Below are 24,922 nucleotides of genomic sequence, written 5' to 3'. Positions count from 1 at the left end.
GTCTGTGATACTGTAGACATATCTGCCGGTCTTTTATAATTTTTTATTGGAAGTATTAACAATAATACAAATATCATCAAAGTGTATATACTTAAAGTGTCATGTCTGGATATAAATGGACAAAAATCCACACATAAAATGTACAATTGCCTTTTATTAACCATTTTCAACAAAGAAATCAACACATTTCTGCTCACATTAAATGGAAACGTATTATCTGTTACATGATAATAACCAAAATACAGACAGCTCATATCTACAGGTAGACTGCAACAAACAGTACAAGTACACAGGAACATTGTTAGAGATACACTTTACTTAACAGTGTCTGCGTGTGTGAATGTGTACGTTTCTTATTCAGCTCCTAAAAATAAATGTACAAGCCGGCCTCGGGTCGTTGCTGCTTAAAAAACAAACGCGTTGTTGATAAGTGTGCCCCCCGACATTCAGAGGTTAATCTACTGACCGCTGGCTGTAGAGTTCCTGTTATAGTCCAGTTAAACCAGCTGTAGGGGAACAAACAAACACCATAGAAGAAGAGAAGCGCCTCAAGGTGTCGGCTCATTTCCTTCGTCTGCTGCTTGAAGAGCGGCTTGGAGATTGCCTGCTTCCGCTCCTGCAAAAAAAGTCAAATAAAACCTTTATAAAGACTTGGGAATTCACAAAAGGATTGTGCAGATTTTGCAACTGCTAAAAGTTAAACATTAGACAAAAAGAAGCCGTGTAACTCTAGGAAGCACCCACAAAAGGTAGGGCTGGATGATATTTTTGACCAAAAATGTCAACATTGTTAGCATATTGTAGGGTTACCCATAGGGTGCTAGTGGTAGGGGTTTCACCAACTAATCGACTAGTCGACTACCTTTACCACTAGTCGGCGCTGTAGGCCCTAGTCAACTAGTCGTGAAAAAAATTGAGGTAAACGAGGTGCTGCAAAATGCTCCAAAACGCGTCCGACATTGTTATGTATGGCAGTACTTCAAAAAAGATGTAACCAACTCCACAGTGAAGTGTCAGTTGTGTACAGCTGTACTGAAGTACAACAAAAATACATCTGCTATGCGCAACCATACTTGCCAACCTTGAGACCTCAGAAATCGGAACCATTTCAAAACCACCGCGGGGGGGGGGGGGGTGCTAGTGGATCATCGCCGGAGCTGTATTAGATTAACATGCTTATTGTAGTTGTAAGTGCACTGCCTTGCGGCCTGTAGCACCATCCTTGATGGAGCATATGTGTGGGCTGGACCTGTATTTTACAGGAAAGGAGTGAGCAGAGGGTGGAGTTGTCGATTCTTGTTCTGTGACTATCTTCAACACCCTCTCAGACTTTGAGTTGCGCGCGCTGCTAAAGAGACGCGCTACCATGGAAACCAAACAATGGTGTAGCTGTATTAAACAGTCCTGAGTAAATCTGATTTTGTCAGAAATCGGGAGAAATATGACCCCAGGAGGAAACCGGGAGAGGGCAATGAAATCGGGAGTCTCCCGCGAAAATCGGGAGGGTTGGCAAATATGTGCGCAACCATCTGAAGATGACACCCGCTGCCGACAGCTAGCACTAGCAGTAATGCTAGCACCAGTGAGCAACGGACCGGCGTCAGCACAGGACAGAGGCAGACGAGCAGCAAGAAAAAACGGGTCTACAGTGATGCGAGCTAGGGTTTACTGCCAGCGGACACCGCATATCCCCACAATGGATAACCCACTGGAGTGGTGGGCAGAAAACGTGCACCGCGTCCCCCGTTTAGCCAAGCTTTCGAGGAGCTACCTGGCTATTCCAGCCACCCCGAGTGAGAGGGTTTTTTCCCTGTCAGGCAACACTGTCACCCGAAAGCGGGCAAGCCTCCCCTCACATGTCGATGCGTTGGTGTTCCTCAACGCAAACCAACAATCTGGAAAGGTGGACGTTATCGTGGAGGACAGCGAGTAACGTGTTGCGCAATGCGCTGTTGCGCACTGGATTTACGTGGCATTTCAGTAAACAGAGTTTTTTGCTGTCGATTTTGGTGAGTCCAGTTACTGTTTGTTATTTACTAAGTCCAGTTACTGTTTGTTATTTACTCAGCCATGTAACACAAATTAAAATGCAGTGTTTAATGTAACTGTATGAGTTCCGATATAAAATACAGTTGTACACCTCTCTTTGTGTGTCTTTATTATGACGTAACGACTAGTCGACTGCTATTTTGAAAAACGTGTCGACTAGTAAATATTGGTAGTTGTGAAACCCCTAGCTAGTGGAGCACGCTCATGAACTGTTCGCCGGAGCCTCGCAGCGGAGTTACTGCGAAGCGCATAAAGCAGACCCTTCACGCGATAGCAGAGCTAACAGGTACAGGAGGGGTAGTTAATCAAACGCAGGTGGCGCTGTGCTCGCGGACGGATAACAAAAGATTTAACCTAAATGGGTCGCGCTATATACTTTGGCGGACGTTAATATACCTGGGAGGCCCGCCCAAGTAAAGTCTATGTGTGGCAAACCCTGTACTATATTCATTTATTGCACAGTCCTATGCAGAGGGTAAACTGCGCTGCTAAGCAAATGGCGTCTCGTTGCTGCTGTGCTATTAGCAAATTGCTAACCTTTTTATTTTACTCTTTTAATTGTTGTACCTACTGTGTAGACAAAATGTTCTTTGCCACATGGATAATTACACCCTGCTGCAAAACGTTATGTGCTTCACTGTAATTTCATTAGCGCAGTGTCTTTTACTATCGGCAGCTGCAAACGTTCTTTGTTAAATAACCGTCAGCGTGCACAAGCTTCTCTTCCTCACTGGTGGAAACTATTTAGTTTGCTGCTAAATGCACATCTTTGATGAATGTATAGCACATTTTATTAACCAGCACTGGCTCTATTCAACATGGGATGAATGGGAACAATCCAAGACAGACATTTATTTTTATGAAAGCATCCATCTTCTGTTGTTCGTGTATGTAAAGGAGAAGCTACATATACAGAATAAACCAGCCATTCCTCCATTTTAAAAGCAATCACAAATTGATTATTTCACATGTGTATTTGAATTGTATAAGTTAACGTTAATAAGCTAAACTAACTTCCAGACATGACTTGAGAGCCCTGCTTGTACAGGTAGTTCAAAGCTGTTGTCTCGCTCTTTTAATGTCTAACAGTGCTAACAGACCTGCGGCTGGGCGAGGGCTGCGCTGCTTTCATGTGCCTCGGAGGAGAATAACTGAGGGAGCGGGAGTCTCTCAGGGAATCAGCCGGGACCCTCGGAGGCATCGCAGGGCTAGGAGGAAAAAACACAGCTGTCAAAGTCTCTGAGCCAAAACACTGGAGCAGCAGATCAGGTAAAAGGTGATTTAGTTGGTGAACAGTCAGTATCCTTAGGAAAAGGTTCACACTATCATCCTCACAGCGTTGGCCCTTTTTGAGTTCCTGAATCAAAGTCAACCAATATATCTAACCCAATATTAAGTCATTTTATACCTGGTTCAAAAACAATTACTTTCAATGTTGCACAATTCAGTAACAATTACAAAAATATGTTCATAAGTACATTTTTAAGTTGTTTTTAAACTCCGATAATAACTAATGTAGCAGAAGGACACAATTGAATTAAAAGCACTAATACCTATTGAGTAAAATCAAGTTTCAGTTTTCTTTGTACCTCTTTTTCTTGGTTTCCTTTTCATTCTCCGATGAGGATGAGGAAGAAGAGCTTGGAGCTTTTCCTGGCTTCCTGTAAACAAAAGTCACAAGTTGAGTAATTACTGGAAGTTACACATTTATGAATAATCAGTACAGCTAAGGGTGCTCCAAACAGGACCCCCTCTGCTCTTAGTAGTTTTTTGATTTTAGTACGAACACAAAGTTAGTGAGGCAAACAGCTGAAAGACAGGTGAAAAAAAAGATATACAGTTTAATTTTTTTCCATGGCACAAAAACGGAATTTGCAATCCCAGAAACTAGTATTGAAAGTACTAGTTGGCAGAAGCAATGAGTCAGCTGCCTTTATAGAGATAGAACAGTTTTAAACAAATTACAAATTAATTAGCTGTGAATCCTGAATTTTCAGCTTCTTATGTTCAGTTTATCATATCAACTCTTCCCATCTCCAGCTTACCCTTTTTTTTCCTGCTCTCCTTCAGAGTCAGAGCTGTCTGAAGAGGATGATGAAGAGGAGGAAGAAGATGAAGATGAGGAGGAAGAAGAGCTGGAGCTGCTGCTGCTTTGGTTGGCCTTCTTGTTTACCTCCTTCCCATTCAAAGCGCTCTCACTGCGGACTGTGCGGTCTGACGGTGTAGGGGCCGCCCCCGGCGACCGCGTCCTGATAGGACCCTCAGAAGGCTGTTTGGTCTCTGATTGGTTGGCGGCCGGAGACCCTCTGGATGGACCGTCAGAGCGCCTGGAGTCTGACGGCGGGCCTCTCTGACCTGAGGCCTGGGCGTGGGATGAGTCTCTGGAGGGGCCTTGTGAGGAAGAGGAGCGTCTCTTCTTCTCGTCCTCTGTTAGTGCCTTGGTGTCTTTCCCCTGTCGCTGTGGTGAAGATGAGGACGAAGACGAGGAGGAGGAGGAGCTGGAGGAAGATGAAGAGGAGGACGCCCTGCGGGGCGGGGGAACCTCCTTTGGGGGCTGCTTCACCCTTTCTCTCTCTTGTTCCAGCTCCCTCTGCCTGAGCCTCTGCTGCTCTCTCTCTCTGGCTCTCTCTCGGGAGAGGGAGCGACTGCTCCTCCTTCGCCGCTGTGGGGAGGGGGAGCGGCGGGACCTGGGAGACAAAAACAAATCAAGACTTTAAGAATCAACATGTCATCCTCCTCAAGTCCCTCACTTCCAGTCAAACTGTCCAATAAAAGGACACGATGCACCCTGAAATAACAAAACCGTTTCCATGTCATGAGAGTTAAAAGTGATTTGACATCAAGCTATCAATCTATCTCTTACAATAATAAAAAAAAAAACAGTATATTGTAGTAATCATGAATAAAATCAATCAATTGTCTGTGTAACCAAATACATACAGCACACATCACTAAATAGTTCATACTTTATCAAGAAAAAACATCCAACATTTGTATGAGGTGCCACATTTTTTACTTAAAACATAATGCACATTTTCTGTAGAGGAAGTAAAGAAACCGTAACTTGGGATTTATTTGTTGTTTAAGGTGCAATGTATGACTCCGCAGCTTTAAGACATGAAGAAACTATTATTTTCCCACTTCGCTCAAATGCATGATTTTCGCCAGCAGGTCATTTGGTCCGGAAGTTACATTAGCGCCCTCATACTGTACTTTTCACAAAATAAACATGCGTTATCAATCCAAACAGTGTCGTGTCTGGGTTTATAACATCATTCTGAGATAAAGAACTCTGAGTTTGACCGAGCTGTATTACCGGTCACTTGTTGGCAGAATCTATTGTGTGGGTGAACCCAAGATTTACAGACTTTGCTGTGTTTTAATTGCAATAAAACAGTCCAAAAGAATGCCTAAGTAACTACTTTATGATCCCTTCTTAAGGAGAAGCCAGGTATAAAGATGCAGCCTTTTAATGAGCGGATGTTCCTCTTACCTGTTGGGGGGGCTGCGCCTCCTCTGACTTCTAGACCTGGAGCGCCTTCTTGGGCTTCTGGTCCGGCTCCTCCTCACAACCCGCTCTCTTTCTCTCTCCCTATCCCTTTCTCTCTCCCGGTCTCTGTCTCTCTCCCTCGGCCTCTCTCTGTCCCGGTCAGACCAGGTCGGGGGGGGGAGAAGCTCTCCTGGATCGGGGCGGGGGTTCCTGGTACTGCCTTGGTGGAGTGCGGCGGGGTGGCGAGGCGGTAGTGGTTTTCTGTGGCGGGGAGCGTGACCTCCTGGCCGCGGGGCTGGACCTCGCAGGCCTCCTGGTTACCTCCCTCTCCTTCCCTCTCTCCCTATCCCCGACTCTCGCCTCCACCCTAGTTTTCTCGGCCTCAAAGGGGGAGTACCTGCCTCTGCTGGCGTCCGCTCTGTTGGGGGGCGGGGAGGGAGGAGGAGAGGGGCTGTCCATCTGCGTGGGGCTGTAGCGCTCCTGACCTTTCTTCTGGGGCGGCTGACTCTCTGCAGGAGCTCTGTGGGGAGCTCTCTCCCTCTCACGTTTGTCTCCCCCACCCTCCCTCTCCTTCTGGGCACGCCCATCAGCAGACACCGGGCTCTCCTTCCTACCGTTGGCCAAGTGCCTCTCCACAGCAGCCGGTGCATCTTTAGATGGACTACTTTTCCCCTTCCCTGATGAGGAAGCCTTCTTCACCTGGGTCTCATCCTCAGAGGATGAACCTGAAGAGGAAGAAGATGAGGAAGAGGAGGACGAGGAGCTGTCGCTGTCACTACCGCTGCTGCTACTGCCGCTACTACTGCTGCTGCTGGTAGCTCTTTTCTTCTCCGCCTGTTTCTCCTTCCTCGGGGGACTTCTTGTTTTCATCTCTGGTCTTTGGCTCCTGCCTTTCTCTGCAGGTCGTATGGCCTCCTCTCTTTTGCTGCCACCTCGCCCTCTTTCTTGCTCCCTCACCCTGTCACCCTGTTCTCTCCTCCTCTCGTCCTCCCTTTCTCGTTGACGCCCGTTGGTGACAGGTGACCGAGCTGCGGGTGAATCTCGGTTTCCTCCATCTCTTCTCTGGTCGTTTCTCTGTTGGAAAGGAGACGCCCCCCTCTCCTGTCTCCTCCCCACGTCTCTCCTGTTGTCCCTGGAGTGCAGATCCCTCTCAGCCCTGTGCTCTCCACTCCTCTCCCTCCTAGCCTTCTCAAGGGGAGAAGGCGATGGGGAGGAGGACTTGTGTCTCGTCTTTTTGTCCTGTTTATTCCTGTCTTTTTCCCGCTCAGTGTCTCTGCTCTTTTCCCTCCTCGTCTCCTGTTTCGGTGGAGGAGAAGGAGAACGAGAACGAGAAGAGGACGAGTCGTGTCTGGCCTTCTGAGGAACGTTCTCCTTTCCCTTGTCCCTCTTTTCTCTGCTCCTTGAACGCCTCCCTTTCTCCACCTCCCTGCTTCTGGAGCGCCTCCCTCTCGCCCTTATATTTTCTCTACTCCTTGAACGCCTCACTCTTTCCATCTCTTTGGTTCTGGGGCTCTTCCCTCTCTCCCTTTCCTTTTCTATGCTCCTTGAACGCCCCCTTTTCTCCATGTCTCTGCTTTTTGAACGCCTCCCTTTCTCCCTCTCGTTTTCCATGCTTCTTTTCTCAATCTCTCTACTCCGGGAAGGCCTCCCTTTCTCCCGCTCCCTGCCTTTTTCTGTCTGTGGTGAAGGGGATGAGGAGTCATGTCTCCTCTTGGAGGAGTTCTCAGTCTCCATCGGCTTCTCTTTTTCTCTCTCAAGGTGGGGCCTCTTCTAGATGGAAGAGAAAGATTTGTTGGTGTTTTTTCAAACAAAAATAATACCTTCATGTTAAGATTAGTATAAAACCAATTAGTTTAGAGTTTGTTTGGGATAATATAGAGGTGCAAGAAGGACATTTTTTTGTCTGACCCTGAAGTTAGTATCACCCTGGTTACCTCAACAAAAAAAGCAAATAGGATTTTCCATTGTCTTTTAGATTACTGCTGAAAATAATCTCTGTGGTAAACCTTTATGATTATTTGTTCATTCAGATAATTTCCACATATTAACAACATTTTTAGGAATTTTTAGCCGTAAACGCAATTCCAAGAAGTAAAAAGGTTGGGTTCCAGCGGTTCTCAAACTGTGGTCCGCGGACCACCAGGGTACTGTAGGTGGTCCGTGGAAAAAAGCTAAATAAAATCCACTTTTTATTATCAAGGATTTGAAAGACAGTCCGGTGCATTCCTCCGTCTGAATGTGGAGCACTTTTGCTAAATGTTTAGACATTTTGCTCGTGTTACCGCCCTTACATGCTAAACTCTTATTGCACTTTTGGTAACGAGCATTGTCCACATCGAGACAGGTAAAGTTTAACCACACCTCGGAGCGCGTTCTCTCCGCCATCTCCTCCGTGTGTGTGTGTTGCTGCCTTATACATCCATGGTTGCTGCATGTAGCAGCCGCGTGTGTGTAAACTGCCCCGCCCCCTCGCAAGCAGGCGGGAGAGAGATCGAAAATACTAAACATAATCATGGACGCATTTTGCAGTCTTTTTGCGTATTAGAAACAGAGTTGGCGACACTAAAACTGCAATATAATCTTTGTGTAGCAATAATACACATGACATATTTTTTAGATGTCTCCAGTACCGATAAAAAGACTGATAACGTCGGAGCTTAACGGTACCACGGTCTTTAATAACTCAGCCTCGGGGCCCGTTTAATACCGGGCCTCGGTACCCATCCCTAGGCAGTGGTGTAGTGGTCGTTGGGCTCATCGGACATTTATGAGAAAAGCTCTAATGTCTAATGTCTTGTAACCACTCCCCCGGCCCTGGCGCAAGCGTGGAAATATGATTGGCACCGATTTCATTTGAACGGGACACGCGCAAAACGAAAAGCATCCGGACCCAAGTAGAAGGAAGGAATGAGGTACTTATTGCAGCAGACTGCATACATTTGGTACTCCTGGTCTAAGAGTGAAACAAACTCATTCAGTTATTGTTCATTTAAAATTCATTAAATGATGTCTGCCATCTTATATATTTCTATTTAAGGCTTACTGATGTGCCACAATAATGTCACCTAATGTTATTCAGTTAAAATATCAGTATTTTGGCTTTCCAAGTTAACATTGATATGAGATGATATGACTGCGATTAAATCAGCATATACTTCTGCCAGAGGATGCCACCCCTCAATCTCCTGCCACCCTCTTGCCACCCCATGAATATTTGTCTAGATCCACCCCTGAGTAGGCTATATTTTTCGTTTTTATTATTTAATTTCAGGACAACTTTGGGAATTTTGTTTGTTTGCTATGAGATTTAAATAGATTTTGAAAGTGGAGATAGAGAGAGAGAGAGAGAAGCAGCGCTGTCTGCTTAGTTGCAATAATGTAGCTCAAGCATTTATGCAACTTAGGCCTACATTGTTTATGTTACTTATGTGCCAGTGTGTCCATGGTTTTGAGTCTGTGTGTGTTGAGCGCAGCGCCGTCTGCTTTTTGCAGTACAGTAACTAAAGTAGGACTAATGGCGCATTTCCACTGCAGCGGGTAGCCCCGTTTAAGCGTCCTTAATCGTCCTCAAGCGGCCAGGCCAGTTTTTGGTGGCCTTTCCATATAGCGTAGCACCGGCTAGCGGGTACTTTTTCCCTCTTTTTTCCGGCCCCATAAAATCGTGGTTCTATCAGGCCAGGGCCAGGGCTGAACTAGTGACGTCAACACTCTCGACTGCTGATTGGTCAGAGAGAATCGTCACAAGATCGCGCGCAAGATCATCCCTAGCGTCGCATATATATCTAGAAGCAAGCTTACAGCATTTTTATACACAGCATTTTTATACACAGCATTTTTTTACATTCCTACATCTCATTGGGGATGATAAAATCCAGCGGGAGCTCGACGGAACAACTCGAAATGTGAAAGTGTTCCAGGATGTCTCTGCACAGATGCCCCGCCTACACTGCGTTGCTACCCCAGGTCCTAAACTGTAATGGAAATGCGCCACGGCCTCGGACGGCCAGCGAGGCAGCCCGAGGCCTGAACGAGGACGCTTAGGGACGCTTAAACGGGTCTACCCCGCTGCAGTGGAAATGTGCCATAAGCATACCGGTAGTTTTTGTAGACCTGTCTGCCTGTTTTGTGAGTGCACTGCGCACCTGCGGCATTGTTTGGGATGACCTAATTAAAATAGCGTCCGCCGTCCTCTTTGAGAAACATACACAATGCAGATAGACACCGGTCACACGTGCGACAAAAGTATCAGAGGCTTCAATTTACTTTTGATTGTCTATAATTAACAATAAAAAAATATCGGCGTTTAACACTACGTTTATATATATATATATATATATATTAGGGCTGTCAAACGATTACAATTTTTAATCAGATTAATCAAAGCTTAAAAATTCATTAATCATGATTAATCACCATTCGAACTATGTCCAAAATATGCCATTTCTTTATGTATATTGTTGTGGGAATGGAAAGATAAATGAAAGAAGGCGGATATATCCATTTAACACAGTATGTATGTTTATTATAAAAAATGTCTGTGTGTCAAAATGAAAGACAGCCCACACACCTATCAATCAACAAACCGTGGAGTCTTATTTCATTAGGTGTTGATTTCTATCAACAGGGGGGGGGGGGGCTAGTGGAGTACTTCGTGACCAGAGTGTGAACGTTGTGATCAGCTGTTTTAGCGCAGTTCTCCAGTGAAGGGGGGGAGTCTCCCTCCGCAGCCGGTTGGCGTAGTTTTGGCACAATTCCGTTGTACAGACCGACGTTAACAGCAGCCCTGTCTGTGCACACGGAGACCGACTCTGTCGTCCGGTGATCGAACCGCCTTCTGGAAAAGCTTCACAAGTACGTCGGTACGCAAATGCGCTTTGTGACACAAGTGACGGTACGCATTTCAGATTACACGCATAACCTGCGTACCAGTTATGTGTTACCTGTACTACAGCAAAAGTATTCTCCGTCGGGACTTCCTGCAACAACACCACGCCGTTATCTTGATTCTGATTGGCCAGAAGACATTATCAAAGATGTTCTATCGAGAAGAGGATCACTACGTGACAAAAGTTTTCAAAACCGTTTCTGGTCTTTGGTATTTCCAGACAAGTGGCTACTGAAATCAATCTGACTAACTGCTGTCTGTGCAATCATTTTTCATGGTGGGGCTAAGCCATTTCTTGGTATGGGTGTAGCCTACCCCAGCGCTGCCACTGGTGGGATGTATGGGGCGGGCCATTCTGCACATGCGTTAAATGCGTTAAATATTTTTAAAGCAATTAATTAAAAAAATGTATTACCACCGTTAACGCGATAATTTTGACAGCATTAATATATATATATACTTATTTTTACGGTTTGCATATGAGGTGGTCCGCGAAAATCCTTGATAATAAATAGTGGTCCGCATAAACAAAAAGTTTGAGAACCCCTGCTATATAGGATCTACATCTACATCAATGTCACATGGCTTCATGTTTAGTAGTCTCATTTAGCCACTTGTTAGCATCCCAAGTTTTTAAGACGCATAGAAGCATCCGAGACAGAGGTCATGGCTAGTAATTTTATGTTGTATAACCAAACGCTAAAATAAGCATTTGTTAACCATAGACCTTATTTTGGGCATTTAACCAAAACCCATTGATGAGGGAATCGGAAGTGCGAAAATGCAGAACATTTTTCCTGCTTTTAGGACTCATTCCAGCAGCTCTCTATTAATAGTAAATGTTAAGTCTAACAGGTTCAGCCTTACCTCTCCTCCCTGAAGAAGTTGGCCTTTTTCCTCGTAGCCTCTTTGCCTTCTGTCAGGCGATCTCCCCTTTCTTCCTTCGTCGGCTTTTCTTGCATTTTGGTCCTGTTGACGTGATCTCAATGGAGCTGGAGACTCGCTGTGGACATCAGAGAAAAATATGAATGCATTAGGGGTGTAACTAGGGATGGTACCGGGCCCCGGGGCTGAATTATTAAAGACCGTGGTACCGTTAAGCTCCAACGTTATCAGTCTTTTTATCGGTACTGAAGACATGTAAAAAATATATATGTCATGTGTATTATTGCTACACAAACATTATATTGCAGTTTTAGTGTCGCCAACTCCGTTTCTAATACGCAAAAAGACTGCAGAATGAGTCTATGATTATGTTTAGTATTTTCAATCTTTCCAATCCAGACGAGATATCTCTCTCTCTCCCGCGTCTGTGTGCGAGGGGGCGTGGCAGTTTACACACACGCTGCTGCTACATGCAGCAACACACACACACGGAGGAGATGGCGGAGAGAACGCGCACTGAGGTGTGGTTAAACTTTACCCGTCTCGATGTGGACAATGCTCGTTACCAAAAGTGCAATAAGAGTTTAGCATGTAAGGGCGCTAACACAAGCAATTTGTCTAAACATTTAGCAAAAGTGCTCCACATTCAGACGGAGGAATGCACCGGGTTCCACTGTCTTTCTAGTAGCTCTCTATCCACGAGTAACTTTTCCACGTCAGGTGTTATGTATGCTAGCAGCAACACACAAAGTTAACTCAATGATACAAACATGGGTTAATGATTAGAGGTAACTGAGTTATTTATTTTGTTAAAGTTTCAGCTATTCTGTTTACAATTCTGTCATCACATTATTTAATACGATTTGTGCACTGTTGTTTCTTTTGATGTGAAATATTATGTATTTAATTTAAATAAAAAGCAATGTTAGTTTTGTTCACAATTTGTTTACCTTGTTTTTTTCTCGAAAATAACCGATAAAAGTACCGTTAAAAGACCGGATCGATAAGCGGTATCGATAAAAGTAGTAGTACCGTTAAAACCTTAACGATACCCATCCCTAGGTGTAACGGTTCACAAACATTTCGGTTCGTACCTCGGTTTTTAGGTCCGGTACGTTTTCAGTACAGCAGAAGAAATTATCACAAAACATAAAATATTTTTTATTTTATTATTATTAAACTGTGAATATTCACTCAAATAAATACAAAATATAATAAAATAAACATTAAGGTGCAGCATTTCGATGAACAGAAATAATCTGCACTGTACTAGTTTGACACTAGGACTTGCTTGCTTGTCATTTTCATGTTTTTTTAAAGAAAAATTAACTTGCTTGCCAAAAGGGCAGATCTGCTGGCACTAACAATGTCTCCTGCTGTGGAGAACACCCTAGGGGACAGGGGACAGAGGTAGCAGATACAGCCAGGTAGCGCTTTGCTAACATGGCTGAACTTTTTGCGAGTGGTGGAGGCTTAAATGCTTGTGTTTGCACTTCAGTCATTTTTCTTTTGGTACTGGTGATATTCACGTTCGCGTGATGCCTTTTCAAATGAGTGTGCAAGTTTGATGTATTGCCAGCCGCGTAATCAATTTTAGTTGAACAATGCCGACAAACAGCTTTGGTTCGGTCCACCTGTCTTTGTCTGTCATCCTTGTACTTAACTGCGAAACCAAAATGTTCCGAAACCGGACACTTCAATGATGCTGGAGGATTTTTCGAGCTCAACTTTATCTGCGTTCGCCATTTCGACAGTTGCCCAAACTACTGAATAAATTTGAACGCATCCCTGTGACCAGCTCTCATAGTATGCCTCTCGTCCAATGAAATGACTTGGTCGCTCTATGAGCGTTGAACCCAATGGGAGCAAATTACACTGAATGCTGCGACGCAACTAGAGATGTCCCGATCGGGGATCACGTGATCGGGGATCGGAGCCGATCACGTGATTTTCAAAAAATCGGGGATCGGGAATTTTTTGTTGTTGTTTTTTTTATACATTTTTTTATTTTTTATGTTACAAAACAAAAATGACCATGTTCACGTCTTAAAGTCATCCTGAGGACTTAGTTTTGGTTTAAAATTACACAACATCATGTATGTGTTGCTTCTTTTGGGCTTGTTTTCAGACCTGGTTGCTTATTTCTCTCAAATCTGGCAACAGAGTGGGCGCAGTGTCTAATAGTAGCAGTAAGCTAACGAGAGGCTACGTTTAGCTGGTGACTCCGGAGTCGGGACAGAGAAAATGTCAGGAGTTTGGAAGTATTACAAAATTGAAAGCGAAGGCAGTGTAACAGCCAGATGCAATGTTTGCAAGGCGGAGGTTCCGCGTGGTGGAAAGAACAGAGCTACGTTCAACACGACCAATCTAACAATAATAATAAATAATAATAGATTTAATTTGTTAGCGCTTTTACAGGTGCTCAAAGACGCTTTACAGATATAGTGAAGGGAAAAGAAAAGGAAGGAACAACAAATAAATATATAGTTAAAGTCAAATAATACAAAAACAATCGCACATTAAAAGCCAGATTGAAGAGGTGAGTTTTTGTGAGTTTTTTGAAGGTGGTGAGGTCAGTGCAGTCTCTGATGGGTTGGGGGAGTGAGTTCCAGAGGGAGGGGGCAGCGACGGAGAAGGCTCTGTCCCCCCAGGTCCGGTGATTGGTGCGGGTGGGGATGGATAGGAGGTTGGCTTCTGATGAGCGGAGGCAGCGGGAAGGGGCGTGGTGGTGCAGCAGGTCGGTGAGGTAGGGGGGGGGGCCTGATTGTTGAGGGCTTTGTGATTAATGAGGAGGACTTTGAAGTTGATTCTTTGACGGACGGGGAGCCAGTGGAGGTTCTGGAGGACGGGAGTGATGTGGTCTCGGGAGCGGGTGTGGGTGAGGAGGCGGGCAGCAGAGTTCTGGATATGTTGGAGTTTATTGATTAGGTTGGATGGTATGCTGTAGAGCAGGGGTGGCCAACCCGCGGCTCTCGAGCCGCATGCGGCTCTTTGCCTAGTTTCATGCGGCTCTTCAGTTCATATCGAATTGTATATGTGTGAGTTTGGGGGAGAGACACTGACTCCTGACTAGTGTTGCACGGTGTACCGATACTTGAAAGATACCGCGATACCCTGCCGTTAAAAATGTTACGATTCCTCCGTTTCATTAGTATCGGTACTTTAAGAATGACGGGGGAAAGTACTCCGGTGAGAAAGCGCTGTTTTAATAAGAGCCGTGTGTGTTCAGCGCTCTGCTTCCACTCCCTGCACTGCAGCCGTGCCTGCAGTCCCGCCCCTCTCAAGCACGCTCTAAGTCCCTCCCCTCTCAAGCACGCTCTAAGTCCCTCCCCTCTCTCGTGCACGCGCTAGCTGCCAGAGCATGTGAGAAAACGAGAAGCATGGCTGCAAGTGGGAGTGCAACTGCCGCTGCGCCTCGGCTTGTTGACAAAAAAGACGCCAGAAGCGAAATTTGGAAGTATTTGAGCTATATCTCTGACAGTGAGGGCAAGCCTACGGACACCACGAGGCCTGTCTGTAAGAAATGTATTAATTTTATTTAATAGGAAATCTTGTCATTTATTTAATTTATTGTTCTCATTGTTTAAAAGTTTGTGTTATGGTTATGGTTCTGGTGTGAAATAAAGCACAATAATTACATTTAAGACTGTTTTTTAAGAAAAGTATCGAAAAATAATCGGAATCGCAATTCTTGACTTGGTATCGAAACCAAAATGTTGGTATCGTGACAACACTAGCTACTCCTGACAGTTAAACCTGATATTTAGTAGGTCTGTTAAGTATTAACGTAATTTGGCCGGTCAAAGTTGTTTGGGCTCGGATAAAATCGCTTCGTTACTTTCGTCCCGTGTTACTTTCGTCCCGTGTTACTTTCTTCCCGGCTCCCGGTGTGTATGTGTGGTGTCAGGTGTCAGTATGAGAGGATGACAGCAAGTCTAATTTTGATGTGGCCCAAGAGCCAATCACAATAATACCTGCGATGCAGTGAACCAATCACCTTTGAGGGGGGGAAACCTATCGTTGATTAAACACTATCCAGTGTTTCCCCTACCATTGTTTTGGAGGGGCGCTGCGCCCCGCCAACGGAGCCCCGCGCCCCCCCCTGAAATTCAAGGTGTTTAAAAAATATATATAATTCTTTTTTTTAAATATATATAGCACCAAATTGCAAATAATCTATAACTACTGTCACTTTTCACATTGAACATGTGCTCTTTTATTAAATAAACTAAACGCTTTCATTTTAAGTTGTGAATTTAGTGTTTTTGACCCTAAGAAACACTGATGCATTAATCAATAACAATAATCCACAGCTCCTCTCTCTGCTCCAGAGGATTTAAAAAAAATATATCCCAATGCCACAAAAATGCATCAGTGACGTGGTTGAAATCTTGTCTCCAGAAAACAAAAAACTGAAACAAGCGGTATCAGTGACTGTGTGTTTGATGTGGCTCTTTGCAGTAACATAGAAAAAAATGTGGCTCTTAACCTCTGACTGGTTGGCCACCCCTGCTGTAGAGGATGCTATTGCAGTAGTCGAGTCGTGATGTGATGAATGCACGAATCAGGGTTTCAGCAGCAGAGGAGGAGAGTGATGGGCGGAGACGGGCAATGTTTTTGAGGTGGAAAAAGGCGGTCCTGGTGATGTGATTTAGGTGGTGGTTGAATTTGAGCTGACTGTCGAAGATGACTCCGAGGTTGCGGATGTGAGGGGGGGAGATAGAGTGTGGCTGTCAATGGTGAAGTTGAAATTCTGAATGTCTTTGATACGGGATGGGGGGCCGATGATGATGATGTCTGATTTGGCACTGTTCAGTTGGAGATAGTTTGTTTGCATCCATGCTTTTATTTCTGAGAGACAGTTGGTGAGAGTGGAGTGTGTTGTGGGGGTGATGTTTTTGTTGAGATATAAAGTTGGATGTCATCGGCGTAGCAGTGAAATTGAAGGTTGTGGCGACGAATTATTTTGCCAAGGGGGAGCATGTAGAGGATGACGAGGAGGGGGCCAAGCACCGAACCCTGGGGGACACCTTGGGACAGAGGTAATATGCTACCTGAGAAACAAACACCAACAACAACACGACGAGTACACAGCGGCCACTCAGGTAACGGCACTGAAACAACCAACACTTTCAGAGACTTTTAAAAGGAAAGAGAAACTGCCCCAGAACAGTGAAAAGGCCAAACAAATAACAGCCAAGATAGCTGAATTCATCGCGTTGGATGACCAGCCGTTATCTGTTACCTTTTTTATCACTTAATGCATTGCATAAAGATCGGAAAAAATCGGTATCGGCAGATTGTCAAAATCAGATGATCGGAATCGGATCGGGAGCAAAAAAAGGTGATCGGGACATCCCTAGACGCAACACCTGATATTACTTTCAACGTTTTTCACGTTTAACGTTATATTCGTTCGGTACACATGTGTACCGACACGAAGGGCCCATACCGAATATTTTCTAGGGACGCACCGAATATTCGGCCACCGAAAATTATCGGCCGAAAATGGTTAAAAAGGCCTTTTCGGCCGAAAGGGTTTTAGCACCGAAAAAATATCACAGAATGTCAGAACAGGCTTACGTTGGTAACCTAACGTGTTGTTGTGATGACGTAATAAAGACGCGGCGACCATGCTCGCGGCTGGCTCACAGGGGGGGGGGGGGGAACATTGACCTTTGTCATCGAGATTGCCCTGAGCCTTTAACAAATCGTATGAAATAATCTGATGACAGACTGTAAACAGAATAGCTGACATTTTAACAAACTAAATAACTCAGTTACCTCTAATCATTAACCCATGTTTGTATAATGTAGTTAACTCCGTGTGTTGCTGCTAGCATACATAACACCTGACGTGGAAACGTTACTCGTGGATGGGGCTACAGAGCTGCTAGAAAGACGGTCGAACCCGGTACATTCCTCCGTCTGCATGCGGTGCACTTTTGCTAAATGTTTAGACAAATTGCTCGTGCTTACATGCTAAACTCTTATTGCACTTATGGTAACAAGTATTCTCCACATCGAGACGGGTAAAGTTTAACCACACCTCGGAGCGCGTTCTCTCCGCCATCTCCGCAGTGTGCTCCGCTGCATGTAGCAGCTGCGTGTGTGTAAACTGCCCCGCCCCCTCGCACACAGACGGGGGAGAGAGATCTCGTCTGATCGAAAATACATCATAGACGCATTTGTTGTCTTTGCATATTAGAAACGAGTTGGCGACACTAAGACTGCGATATCATGTTTTTTAGCAATAATACATGACATATATAAATGTACTGTATGCATTCAAAAGTGCTGAATAAATGTTTTATGGACCCATAATAGTGATTATTATTTAAGTTAAGTTTTGCCATAATCATGTCTATTTCCATAATCAGGTAGCTGAACAACATTGGTAAAAAATGTATACATTATATATATATATATATATATATATATATATATATATATATATATATATATTTCTATTAATCATTTTCGGCCTTTCGGCATTCGGCCAACTGTTTCCTATTTTCGGTATCGGTTTCGGCAAAGAATTTCCCATTCGGTGCACCCCTAATATTTTCCGTACGAATACCGTTACACCCCTATCTCATATACAAAGACTTCCTTGTCTGGAAGATGGATTTTATTCAGGTTTAGCCGAAAAATGTCTAAAAAAGTCCTAAAAGGCTTCAGTAGGTCTAACCAAACGTATCTGATGTTTAATGGCCTCTAAATCATATAATAGGTCTCACCAACATTACCCTGAAAGTCAAAAGTTACTCGACATGTTCTGTGGGGTGCGGTTAATGGTAATTTAAAAAAATAGTAATTACATTGCAACTACTTCCAAGCACTTACAACCGTTATCCACAGTGTAATTAATCTTATTTCACACAGATAATTTATTTACTTTTTGTATGTATGTAAAGGGTATTCAATTCAAATGTGTCCATTTGAATAACTTCTATACATGGCCTGATTGATGGTCTCATACCTGTGAGCAGAGCCGGAGGAGACGCTCCTGCCCCGCACGTCCTTCGCTTTCTGAGGACTCAAACTTTCCTTCTTCTTTTTATTTGACTCCTGTTTCTCATCTGAGGAACTTTTTTGTGGAGGAAGGTTAGAGGGGCAGACATTAACACATAATCCATAAAAAATGCTTGCTTGGGATCCCCATAAATACAAAATTAAAAATATCCTGCAGACTAAGAACAAAAATACAGTCTATTTTCAATAAGATATTCACTTTATGGTCTGAAATCAACAAAGAAATAATGATGGACTCATAAAAAACACATACCTGTCTACTTCTTCCACGTCTTCTGACGCATCACTGAAACACAACAAATTCACATCAATTATCACCAGTGTTGGGACTAACGCGTTACTGTAACGCAACTACCTTTTGCGGTAACTAATAACGTTACTAGTTACCTATTCCCATTCAGTAATACTGTTATAGTTACTGTGATTTAAATGAGTGCGTTACTGCGTTACATTATGTGATCCAACTGAACCGAATCTCCCTGCGGATGCAACTTACAGGCGAATACAGTGATGTCCTCTCACAGTACCATGGAAAAGTGAAAGTGACCAGAGAGGAGTGATGATTGGTTAAAGCAGGGTAACATTTCAGGGTAAGCCAATCAGAGACAGAGTTGGGCGGGTCTTGCCTTATGGGGAAAATACACAGACACACAAACACTTGCTAACACACACACAGCAACGCCCACCACCAGCACACACACACACACACTATGGCAGATGCAAGTATCAGCGAGAGCAGCAGCGCATTTACAACTTGGGGATATAACCACTAGGCCTATTTTAAATTTGTGGGGATAAAGGACGCAACAAATATTATGGTCTAATGTAAACTGTGTGCAGGACAGAAAGCATTGTCCACTTGATTGTTGAGGCTACAATAAAAATGCCTGTCAAAATGTCTAAACATATATTTTGTGTTTTATTGTTCCACTACATTTCATAATGATAATTGCTACAATGATGGGGAGTTGTCTTTTCTCTTACTGTGCCACAGAACAACACAAAAACTTGTATTTTTATTGTTATTATTTTTAAAGTAAAGTAACTTGTTACTTTTATAATTTAGTAACTAATAAAAGTAACTAGTTACTTTTTTGAAAGCAATAACTATAACTAGCTACTTTTTAAAAGTAACTTGCCCAACACTGATTATCACAATCAACATGATGTAATTCAATACAAATATAAGAATCCCAGAGGTCATACCGTTTCTTTTTCTTCTTTTTGGATTTCTTCTTCTCTCGTCGAGGAGATGGGGAGGGACTCTCTGAGCTGCAGAAGGAACAAAAGAATGTTAGATATTGTCTCCATTATCAGGAACAGCTCTGCTTCATCACGGTCATTTCCTCACCCGTCTCTGGCCTTGTTTTTCTTTTTCTTCTTCCGACTGCGCTTCTTGGGAGGAGAATCTGAGTCGTCTGAATCTTCCACCAACCTGAGAGAGCAAAGACGTTGAGTCAGGGACGAACATAATGCTTGGTGATGGGTGAACAGAATATTACACTATAAAGTTACCGTAATTACTGTGGCGTTGAAAAGCACCACTTATAACAGTGTCTCAAAATACAGATGCACTTTGAACAGCTACCCAGCACAAACCATTTTGTCCAATATAGCCACATTGTGCGTTTGTCTTTTCAAAAAGGAAAAATAGCCTTTTTGTTGTTGCACACCAGCACTATTTGAGTTTTCTCCTACGCACGTGTACTTCTGCTGCTGCAGCTTCTCCCTCTCCAAGCGTTCTTGCTCTCTCTTCTCCTTCTCCTTCTCCTTGCGGTCGGCATGGAAGGAGGATCCGTCCACATAGTCGCTGGATATTCCAAAGGCGGCGCGAAGACGGTCATTCTTCTGCTGGTTTGCAGCAGCCAGAGCATGAGTCTCTGTCGCCCTGAGAGGAAACAAAACAAACAGAAACTGAGAGATCATCCTCAACTTAACTGTCAGACTCAAAGTCCATGAAAAACACATACTTCAAAAACCACAATGCATACAAGTCAGAATGAGATGCTCTGTAAGGGTACATTTGATATTATTTCTGTTGACTGTTGAAAATGACATGCTTACTAAATATATCACACTCCTATTTAAAAACAGGTTATGAAAGTACATTGAAATGGGTTTAATGCATAAGAATGGTCCTATTTGTCATTATTTAATTTGTAACAGTATGCTTCAGCATATGAATATCAATATTCAATCAATCAATGTTTATTTATATAGCCCAATATCACAAATGTTACATTTGTCTCAGTGGACTTCACAGTTTTACATCATATAGTATGTGTTGCACCGAAGACAACTAAAACTGTGCAACCAAAATTATTTATGACAAAATGGTTAAGCTTGCATTTCATATTTATTCCAGCCACATGAATGGACTTACGATGGTCTGTCAGTGGTGGCGGGAGCCGGCTCCTCCTTCTCCTGGAGCATCATCCGGAAAGTATTCACCTTCTCCTCGATTTCCTCAGCTGAATACCTGGACATCAACAAAGAGGAGTATTATATCCAGGGGTGCACATAACTTTTTTGCCCTGGTTCTCAAAGGAGCACCTGGAGATGTTTCTTGGTGCTCATCCTTAAAATGAAATAAACCGTAACTTTTGAGGGGGTCTTGACTTTATTTGCCAGACACACGGCACTGAACACACATGCAGAGGTGAACACAGAACACATGCAGAGGTGCACACAGAACACACATGCAGAGGTGAACACTGAAAACACATGCAGAGGTGAACACAAGACAACATTAGCACAACCAGTAATCCTACAAGCTGTCATCACTACCCTCCTGACTGTTCTCCTCACTGTCTTCCTCTCTGTCAGACATGGTAGCTGATGATGTAGGCCTACTTCTTTCTCTCTGGTTGAGTCTGCGATTAGCTGCTTGCATCCACAAGTCAACAGCTGGTTTTGGGTCGAAAGTCTCTGTTGTCATCTTAGACAAGTGGATGTAATCAAATAAGTATGTGAACATAACCAATAACCTACCATAGCCAATAACAAATGAAACTTATTTTATGTGTGTTGTTCATTCATATCTTATTTTACCTTAACATTTATTTATTTATGCATTTTTTTGTATCTCTCCAGTTTTAAAGGATATTTTTGGTTACTGTCCTATAGTATACATTGGAATGATTTAAAACCTGTTTATCCCAATAATTATAAAGGAGTGCCTTGGAAATATGTGTTTACATAAATTGTGACCAAACTGTTTGAACTTAGACTAAAGTGAACTATCTAAACACTCAGAGTCCTTTACCTCACTGAGCTGTAGTATCAGCCTCTCAGTCTGACTGGAGAGGACTCTCCCTCCACATCATTGTAGAAACATCTTCTTCTTATATCCGGTAGAGCAGCTAGCACCAGATTCTAATAACAACAGCACCGGTACCGGGCGGTGCGCCCTTCTCTCTCTCTCTCTCACTCACTCGCATTTTGGCTGTGAGCTGCGGGCGCCAGATAAGCCAACATCCTCCATTTTCATCACTTCCAGCGCCCATCGTACAGGGCAAATGAAACATGTAACCGGGGTGAAAATGGTGTTACATTTACTTAATTATGAATATTGTAACATCAAGGCCGAAAATTAGGATGAGCCCCAACGGTCAAAAATGTTTTTTTCCCCTCCCAGAACTGCCAGCGCAGCGCCTCCCCAGATCTGGCACCCTAGGCGAACATCTATAACGCCAGTAGGTGCCGACCCTGAGTTCATATGCAACTCGCAAATATCTTTCTCACTCCTCTCCCTTCTCTCTCTCTCCCTCAATTTTGGTACGCAAATGTGCCTTTTTTCAAATGACCCGGTGCTCTTTTTTTGGCGGAGGTGCGCATGCGCACCAGTTATGTGCAGCCCTGATTATATCATTATTCAGAGCACAGAAAAAAGGCAAAGAGCTTGCAACTATTATTGCTCCGAGTACTAAACTCCTGGTGTTAGGATGGGTTAAATGCAGAGAACAAATGTCACTGTGTGTGCGCTGTATGCTCTGCATGTGTGACCATTAAAGAGGGTTTCATCCCTCCCAATTAGTTTATTTCACTGTAGCCAGCTAATATCTCCTGGTTTCCAAGCCAAGTCCCTACAGACTGAGTTACTGCCAGCCCCAAAGTGTGACTATCTAAGCTCTGAACGCAGCATTTTGCCTCACCCTTGCTCCTCCATCATGTCCTGCAGCTCTGCACACTTGACCTCCAGCTGCCTCTTCCTCTGGTGCTCCAGGATGTCTGCATTGGGCTGCCTGTTGAGCTGACTCTCCAGCCTCTCGCGGTCCTTCTCGTCCCGCTCGCCGCCACGCTCATCCCGCGGCCGCTTGGCCCGCAGGCTGGACAGGTTGCGCTGCACATAGCCATTGGTGCCGCTGCCCCGCGGAGTTGTCAGTCCAATCCCATTGTACATGGCTCTGTGGGGGGAAATTATAAATATAAAGATCTTTGTTATCTCATCAACAACTATCACAGAGAAGATGTCGTTAGCAATGAAAACTTAAGATTCCTACAACAATGCTCATTAAATTATATTAAAAAACCTTTAAGTAAAATCAAAAGGAGAATCCATGACTAAAATTAATAATGTTTACAGGAAAATAAATGTGTCTAATGAGAAGTCATATACATGTGCACAGATGTAAAACAGTAAGCATATTTAAAAAAGTATTATAATTGTGTAGTAGCCAGTATTGCAAATGACTAAAGGAAAAGTGAACTGAGTGGGGTAAAAGGGTATAACCAGAGAAAATAAAAATATGTACACAGAGGTGTAAATACTTTGTAAACAGTAAGCAAAGTATAATACATACAACAAATGACAGTAAGAGAAGAAAAAAAACTAGAAACAGCAGGATTTAGAGGACATCCCTCGTATTAAAAACAAATTATAAAAGCTCATTAAATATTGCAAAAACAGCAATAGTAGGAGTTTGTTTCCTGTAAGTAATAGTCCTTTTGTTCTCTGTCTTGTGTTATTTGTAGATGAAAGTCATAAATACAAACACAAATATAGCCATATATACCAAAAAAAAACGGGGAAAAAAACAGATCATCAAGACTTAAACCCAATATCAATGGAATAAGCTACATGATGAATCACTACATTTTAGGTAATGTTGCCCTTTTAATCATTATAAATAACATACTAAGGAATGGAGTATTCTAAAATGGCTGACATAATATAGCTAGTAGTGATTCAAGATCACTGCGATGCCTGTTATACAGTCATGCAGTCCTATATGAAGGTGGCTGACAAAATAACAATAACACAGTATAACCGAAATAATTTAAACACAAACTATTATGCAGGCACTATTTTGCTAGTGTGGCAAAGGTTTCTCGCAGTGTCATAGCGGTTAAAAGGTTTAGGATACATAACATGAATCTGTGATATAGTGAAGTCTAAATACACATTTATAGTTATATCTAGATAATGTATTCACGATAACAAATTATTTTGTGGCGCAAAAACACGTGCGCCAGAATAGGCCTGTTGCTGCGTCTGAATGCAAGACAGACAATGTATGATGACTAAGGCTAAGCCATAGATTTTTGATTCTACATTAGAAAACATATGGTGAGGTAAATATAGCCCAAACACACTGCTTTGATTTTGTAGTTCGAGAAACAACGAGGTGAATTTTAATGCTACACCTTTGTAAAGGCCCACCCGCACTTTATGCGTAGCTAACAGATCTGGTCTAAGCTAACAAGCTAGCGTTTTTGCTACGTACCAGTGTTTTCTCCGGGAGCTGAGAGAAAAACGGAGTCGGGAAGTAATTTCGCGATGAATAATATCCCGTTGACTCAGACAATCAAACACACCTTATATTAACTAAGTCTTGAAAACTGTGGGGAAATGAAATAAGTTAGCTAGTTGCTAGCTAGCTATCGGCTAGCTGGTCTGATTTCCAGGCAGAGGAGGAACGAGATGAAAACCAAAGACGTCATACGCACGTTTAAACTGCGATGCGTTCAGTTGCCGGGGGGAAATTGGACAACAAACGAAAGAGGGTGCGGGGTTATGGTTTGCTTTTTTGTCCCTTTTTTAAAAACGTATATTTTCACAGTAACACTTTATATCTTTAACAGTAAAATAATTATTTAAAAGTTGTTATGAAAGCATTTGCAAATCGACCAAATTATTATTGCACTGAAAGGATCAATGAATTGATGTTACATCATCAGCATACTGAAATAAAAATAAAATAATGCAATAAAGAGACTTATATAATGTTCCATATATATTGGAAATATAACCATTCTAATGTTGATACAATCGATAAGAGCATTTTAAAAGTAGATGAATAAGGACATATATTATAAAATAACAATTAGTTTGACTTCGTGGTTTTCATCTTAAATCTCTTTCTCTTACAACATTTTAAAAAAGCAGCAGATTCTTAGACTAACTTCTGTTGAGGAATATATTTTTTCCCTGATAAAACCTTATTCACAATCATAATTGTATTGTATCCAATTATATCTTTAAGAGAGCATTTGATTTAAAAAAAGAATCGTATTGAAAACACAATCATTTAAATTACACAGTAATGTATTTGCACTAAACAAAGTTGATAGATGAT

At 43.0% G+C, this 24,922-nt stretch overlaps 1 protein-coding gene across 1 annotated transcript; it reads right to left on the bottom strand.

Annotated features, from left to right (window-relative positions):
• Positions 1-134: 134 nt before the first annotated feature.
• On the bottom strand, positions 135-24,340 carry srrm2 (serine/arginine repetitive matrix 2). The gene is given in 15 exon segments (XM_034206204.1): positions 135-616; positions 3,150-3,257; positions 3,639-3,710; positions 4,095-4,736; positions 5,543-5,840; positions 5,842-7,309; positions 11,292-11,427; positions 18,292-18,399; positions 18,598-18,630; positions 19,551-19,616; positions 19,696-19,779; positions 20,047-20,232; positions 20,728-20,823; positions 22,499-22,750; positions 24,071-24,340. Coding segments are annotated over 14 exon segments (3,600 nt in total). The 5' UTR covers positions 22,747-22,750; positions 24,071-24,340; the 3' UTR covers positions 135-561.
• Between the last annotated feature and the right edge of the window lie 582 nt (positions 24,341-24,922).

The sequence above is a fragment of the Gymnodraco acuticeps genome, unplaced genomic scaffold (genome assembly GCF_902827175.1).
Source record: "Gymnodraco acuticeps unplaced genomic scaffold, fGymAcu1.1, whole genome shotgun sequence".
Taxonomy (NCBI): domain Eukaryota; kingdom Metazoa; phylum Chordata; class Actinopteri; order Perciformes; family Bathydraconidae; genus Gymnodraco; species Gymnodraco acuticeps.
This window is presented reverse-complemented; position numbering and strand designations above follow the sequence as displayed.